Consider the following 7,086-nt stretch of genomic DNA (forward strand, 5'->3'; position numbering starts at 1 on the left):
GAGATCCTGCGCACGCGCCCCGCCTCCGGGGTGAGGCGGGAAGGCCCCCGCGCCCCGCCTCCGCTCAGCCCTTGGGAACCAATCAGAAGCCGGAGATCCTGCGCACGCGCCTAGCCTCCGAGGTGGGGCAGGAAGGCCCCGCGCCCCGCTCCCCCTCCGCTCGCTCAGCCCGCGGAGACCAATCAGAAGCCGGAGATCCTGCGCACGCGCCCAGCCTCCGGAGCAGGTGGAGGAAGCCCTCGCGCCCCACCCCCGCTCAGCCCTCAGGGACCAATCAGAAGCCGGAGATCCTGCGCACGCGTCCAGCCTCCGGGGCCGAAGGAGAATGCTCCCGCGCCCCGCCCTCCGCCTCCCGCTCAGCCCGCGGCGACCAATCAGAAGCCGGAGATCATGCGCACGCGCCTAGCCTCCGGGGAAGGCGGAGGAAGCCCCCGCGCCCCGCCTCCCGCAGCCCTCGGGGACCAATCAGAAGCCGGAGATCCTGCGCAAGCGCGTAGCCTCCGGGGTGAAGCGGGAATGCCCCTGTTGGCTTGCCTCATTCATTCATTCATTCATTCATTCATTCATTCATTCATTCATATTTATTGAGCGCTTACTGTGTGCAGAGCACTGTACTAAGCGCTTGGGAAGTCCCAGTTGGCAAAGTCTAGAGACGGTCCCTACCCAACCGCGGGCTCACAGTCTAGAAGGGGGAGACAGAGAACAAAACAAAACATATTAATAAAATAAATAGAATAAATATGTACAAGTAAAATAGAGTAATATGTACAAGCATATATTCATTCATTCAATCAATCGTATTTATTGAGCGCTTACTGTGTGCAGAGCACTGCACTAAACGCTTGGGAAGTCCAAGTTGGCAACACACAGGGACGGTCCCCACCCAACAGTGGGCTCACAGTTTAGAAGGGGGAAACAGACAACAAAACAAAACAAATTAACAAAATAAAATAAATAGAATAAATATGTATAAGAGTAATAAATCACTCAATTGTATTATTGAGCGCTTACTGTGTGCAGAGCACTGTACTAAGCGCTTGGGAAGTCCAAGTTGGCAACATCTAGAGACGGTCCCTACCCAACAGCGGGCTCACAGTCCAGATGGGGGAAGACAGACAACAAAAGTGCCTTGCCCAAAGTCACACAGCAGACAAGTGGCAGAGTAGGGATTAGAACCCATGACCTCCGACTCCCAAGGCCAAACTCTTTCCACTGAGCCACGCTGCTTCGGGTGGGAACGAAGAGCAAAGCGGGGAAAAGCCCACCGGGAGGGTCAGTTTATTTATCTGAAAAATGGGGATTCAATCCCTGTTGGATTTGAGGCGTTTTTTAATGGTATTTGTTAAGCACTTACTATGTGTCTGGCGCTGTACTAAGCGCCGGGGGGAGGGGGAGAGATAACTCATCAGGTTGAACATGGTCCCTGCCCCCCATGGGGCACACAGCTTTAGCCCCCAGATGAGGGGACTGAGGCACGGAGAAGTGAAGTGACTTGCCCAAGGTCACACATCAGACCAGTGGTTTAGCCAGAATTAGAACCCAAGTCCTCTGACTCCTAGGCTCGTGCTCTGTCCATTTGGCCACACGGTTTCTTAGCTGGTGTGCCCCATGTGGGACAGGGACTGTTGTCTCACCTGATTATCTTGGATCTAGTACAGAGCTTGGCATGTAGTAAGCACTTAACAAATCCCACAGTTAATATAATAATAATAATAATAATAATAAATAATAATAATAATAATAATAATGGCATTTGTTAAGCACTTACTATGGGGAAGCAGCGTGGCTCAGTGGAAAGAGAACGGGCTTTGGAGTCAGAGGTCAGGGGTTCAAATCCCGGCTCTGCCCATTGCCAGCTGTGTGACTTTGGGCAAGTCACTTAACTTCTCCGTGCCTCAGTTACCTCATCTGTAAAATGGGGATTAAGACTGTGAACCCTCCGTGGGACAACGTGATCACCTTGTAGCCTCCCCAGCGCTTAGAACAGTGCTTTGCACATAGTAAGCGCTTAATAAATGCCATCATTATTATTATGTGCAAAACACTGTTCTAAGCGTTGGGGAGGATACAAGGTAAGCAGGTTGTCCCACGACGGGCTCACAGTCTTCATCCCCATTTTACAGATGAGGTCACTGAGGCACGAGAATAATAACAATGTTGGTATTTGTTAAGCGCTTACTATGTGCAAAGCACTGTTCTAAGCACTGGTGACTTGCCAGAGAAGTGAAGTGACTTGCCCAAGGTCACACAGCTAAATGGAGGAGCTGGGATTAGAACCCATGACCTCTGACTCCCAAGCCCGTGATCTTTCCACTGAGCCACACTGCTTCTCTTGCCATTATTATTACTGTGGTGTTTGTTAAATGCCACGTGCCAGGCACTGTACTAAGTGCCAGGGTGGATACAAGCAAATCCGGTTGGTCACAGTCCCTGTCCCTTGTGGGACTCACAGTCTCAATCCCCATTTTCCACGAGGTAACTGAGGCACAGAGAAGGAAGTGACTTGCCCGGGGTCACACAGCAGTCAAGTGGCGGATACCAATGACCTTCCAGGCCTGTGCTCTTGCCACGCTGCTTCTCGGGGAACAGGTGGTCAGGAAGATTGAGCGGAGCAATCAATCAATCAATCGTATTTATTGAGCGCTTACTGTGTGCAGAGCACTGTACTAAGCGCTTGGGAAGTCCAAGTTGGCAACATATAGAGCCGGTCCCTACCCAACAGTGGGCTTACAGTCTAAAAGGGGGAGGCAGAGAAAAAAAACAAACATACTAACAAAATAAAATAAATAGAGCAGCTTCCCAAGGAGGATGGATCAGGACAGGGCAGGAGCAGAGAGGTTCACCCACTTGGCACCAGGCCCGGGGTCACTCATTCATTCATTCCTTCAATCGTATTTATTGAGCGCTTACTGTGTGCAGAGCACTGGACTAAGCGCTGGGGAAGTCCAAGTCGGCAACAGACGGAGACGGTCCCTACCCAACAGCGAGCTCACGGTCTAGAAGCAGGAGACAGACAACAAAACAAAACATATGAACAAAATAAAATAAATAGAATAAATATGTACAGGTAAAATAAATGGAGTGATAAATCCGTACAAACATATATACATATATACAGGTGCTGTGGGGAGGGGAAGGAGGTGAGGCGGGGGAGATGGGGAGGGGGAGAGGAAGGAGGGGGCTCCGCCACTTATCAGCTGTGTGACTTTGGGCAAGTCACTTCACTTCTCTGGGCCTCAGTTCCCTCATCTGTAAGATGGGGATGAAGACTGTGAGCCCCCTGTGGGACAACCTGATCAACCTGTAACTTTCCCAGCGCTTAGAACAGTGCTTTACACATAGTGAGCGCTTAATAAATGCCATTATAATTATTATTATTATCACCCCCGATCACCACACTCATGGCTGGAGCTACCAACTCCGGCGCCCCCGTAGCGAACCAGACTGATGCTGAGGCCAGATTCATTCATTTATTCACTCAATCAATCAATCGTATTTATTGAGCGCTTACTGTGTGCAGAGCACTGGACTAAGCGCTTGGGAAGTCCAAGTCGGCAACACATAGAGACAGTCCCTACCCAACAGCGGGCTCACAGTCTAGAAGGGGGAGACAGAGAACAAAACCAAACATACTAACAAAATCATCATCATCAATCTTATTAATTGAGCGCTTACTGTGTGCAGAGCACTGTACTAAGCGCTTGGGAAGTCCAAGTCGGCAAGACATAGAGACGGTCCCTACCCAACAGCGGGCTCACAGTCTAGAAGGGGGAGACAGAGAACGAAACCAAACATACTAACAAAATCATCATCATCAATCTTATTAATTGAGCGCTTACTGTGTGCAGAGCACTGGACTAAGCGCTTGGGAAGTCCAAGTCGGCAACACATAGAGACGGTCCCTACCCAACAGCGGGCTCACAGTCTAGAAGGGGGAGACACAGAACAAAACCAAACATACTAACAAAATCATCATCATCAATCGTATTTATCGAGCGCTTACTGTGTGCAGAGCACTGTACTAAGCGCTTATAAAATATATTATAAAATATTATCATATCTAAATACATCAATCGTATTTATTGAGCGCTTACTGTGTGCAGAGCACTGTACTAAGCGCTTGTAAAATATATTATAAAATATAAAATATTATCATATCTAAATATATAAAATATGTATTTAAAATATATCTAAATATATAAAATGTATTTATATTTCAGCTATATAAAATATTTATATATCTAAAGGTAATACGTTTTATTTTTATAAAATATATTTTATAAAAATAAAATAGAATAGATATGTACAAGTAAGATAAATTAATTTATTATTATATTATTTATTATTATGAATAAATGACTATTATTTATTCATTAATTCAATCGTATTTATTGAGCACCTGCTGTGTGCAGAGCACTGTACAATGACAACTCATACCACCCACTACCCCCCCCGACATGGGGGCTGTGTACCCGATGACCGGGGAGACGACCGCTCCCCCAAATTTTCCTCCCAGCCCCCCTGCCCGCTCTCCCTCCCACCCCCCGGCCCACTAACATCTGGAGCTTGGTGGTTGCCTACAGCGGAATCGGGGTGCAGGAGCGAAGGGGTCAGATCCCTATCCCACCCCCCAGACCCTGGCCGAGCCCTCATCTCGGAGTCGGTCTCTCCACCGCTTCCCAACCCGTTGGTTCTGGGGGAAAACTAGCCTTTCCCCAGCTGCTCTTTTTGTTTTTTTTTTAATTGGGATTTGTCAAGTGCTTCCGATGTGCCAGGCACTGTTCTAAACACTGGGGAAGATCCAAGCTAATCAGGTTGGACACAGTCCCTTTCCCACGTGGGGCTCACAGCCAATTTACAGATGAGGTTACGGAAGCCCAGAGAAGTGAAGGGACTTCCCCAGGGGCATGCAGCAGACAAATCAATCAATCAATCGTATTTATTGAGCGCTTACTATGTGCAGAGCACTGTACTAAGCGCTTGGGAAGTACAAATTGGCAACACATGGAGACAGTCCCTACCCACCAGTGGGCTCACGGTCTAGAAGGGGGAGACAGAGAACAGAACCAAACATACCAACAAAATAAAATAAATAGGATAGAAATGTACAAGTAAAATAAATAAATAGAGTAATAAATATGTATAACCATAATGGTAGGGCTGGATTAGAACCCAGGTCCTTCTGAATCCCAGGCCCCGGAGAGGCAGAGGGGGCGATCCCTGACCACCAGCGCCCGCCGTTTCTCCGTGCCCCGGCCACTGGCGCAGGGCAGCACCCGCACCCGGTCTCGGGGGCCGGTGCCGCCGGGCACGGCCCGGTACAGCAGGGGCACCTCGGCGCAGCCGAAGACGTCGTCGGGGAGGGCGGCAGGCGGGCACGGGGCCTCGAGTGGGCACGTGCTTCTATTTATTTATTTATTTAATTTATTTCTACATATCTATTCTATTTTATTTTGTTAGTATGTTTGGTTTTGTTCTCCGTCTCCCCCTTTCAGACTGTGAGCCCACTGTTGGGTAGGGACTGTCTCTATACGTTGCCAATTTGGACTTCCCAAGCGCTTAGTACAGTGCTCTGCACATAGTAAGCGCTCAATAAATACGATTGATGATGATGATGATGATGATGATGATGATGATGCTTCGGGCCCCGCAGGCCACGTTGTTGCGGTGCTTCCAGCGGCCCAGCCAGCCAACACTGGGCGCTTAGTCCTGGCCCAGGGCTTGGGCGAGCTCCTTGGCTTGGCACGGCAGGCCGGGGCCGGTGACGTGCCAGCCCTTGGTGCAGGCCCTGCGGTGCCAACGGAGCAGCACCTCATCCAGCCCGCGGTACTTGGGCTGGTGCCGCCACGCCAGTTCGCCCGCAGCCGCTCCCGGTTCTTGCAAATGCGGGAGATCCGTGGTTGCGACACCCGGAATCGCCGGGCCACCTCCGACTGCGACATAATAATAATAATAATGGCATTGGTTAAGCGCTTACTATGGGCAAAGCACTGTTCTAAGCACTGGGGGGGGGGATACAAGGTGATCACATTGTCCCACGTGGGGCTCACAGTCTTAATCCCCATTTTTCAGATGACGTAACGGAGGCTCAGAGAAGTGAAGTGACTTAATTAATTAATGATGGTATTTGTTAAGCGCTTACTATGTGCAAAGCACTGTTCTAAGCGCTGGGGAAATTAAAAGGTGATTGGGTTGTCATTCATTCATTCATTCAATCCTCATCATCATCAATCGTATTTATTGAGCGCTTACTGTGTGCAGAGCACTGTACTAAGCGCTTGGGAAGTACAAGCTGGCAACATATAGAGACAGTCCCTATATATATATATGGCATCTATTAAGCGCATACTATGTGCAAAGCACTGTTCTAAGCCCTGGGGAGATTACAAGGTAATCAGGTTGTCCCACAGGGGGCTTACAGTCTTAATCCCCATTTTACAGATGAGGTAACTGAGGCCTAGAGAAGTTAAGTGACTTGCCCAAAGTCACACAGCTGACAAGTGGTGGAGCGGGGATTTGAACCCGTGCCCAGACCCATGACACGGACTCCAAAGCCCTTGCTCTTTCCATTGAGCCACGCTGCTTCCCTTCCCGACAGCGGGCTCACAGTCTAGAAGGGCTCAGTCTTCACCCCCATTTTCCAGATGAGGGAACTGAGGCCCAGAGAAGTGAAGTGACTTGCCCAAAGTCACACAGCTGACAATAGGTGTGGGCAGGATTTGCCCAAGGACTTGCCCAGGGTCACCCAGCAGCCATGTGGGGGAGGTAAGATTAGAACCCATGACCTCTGACTCCCAAACCTGGGCTGTCTCCACTGTGCCTTGCTGCCATCTTCTCGTCGCCCAGTTCCATGGCTCCCCGCATGGGGGCGCCCCCGCCGCCCCGGTTCAGCGCAGCGCGCTCCCCCTGGCGGCCGGCGTAGGAGGAGCCGCGGCCCAGCGGGAGCGTGCGCGCGCAGCCCGCGGCGCCGCCAGGAGGAGTAGCCGCCCCCGCCCCCCGCTCTTCCCCTTCCGATTGGCTGCCGGGGAAGTCCGGCCCCGCCCCCGAGCGAATCCCATTGGGCGCCGAGGAAAGGGAGGGGAAATC

General features: G+C 50.5%; 1 protein-coding gene across 1 annotated transcript; it reads right to left on the minus strand.

Moving 5' to 3' along the window:
- Positions 1-4,431: 4,431 nt before the first annotated feature.
- On the minus strand, positions 4,432-5,942 carry TIGD3 (tigger transposable element derived 3). Its single transcript, XM_038765368.1, is given in 5 exon segments — positions 4,432-4,443; positions 4,554-4,577; positions 5,226-5,384; positions 5,647-5,834; positions 5,837-5,942. Coding segments are annotated over 5 exon segments (489 nt in total).
- Between the last annotated feature and the right edge of the window lie 1,144 nt (positions 5,943-7,086).

The sequence above is a fragment of the Tachyglossus aculeatus genome, chromosome 22, assembly GCF_015852505.1.
Source record: "Tachyglossus aculeatus isolate mTacAcu1 chromosome 22, mTacAcu1.pri, whole genome shotgun sequence".
In the NCBI taxonomy this organism is placed as follows: Eukaryota; Metazoa; Chordata; class Mammalia; order Monotremata; family Tachyglossidae; genus Tachyglossus; species Tachyglossus aculeatus.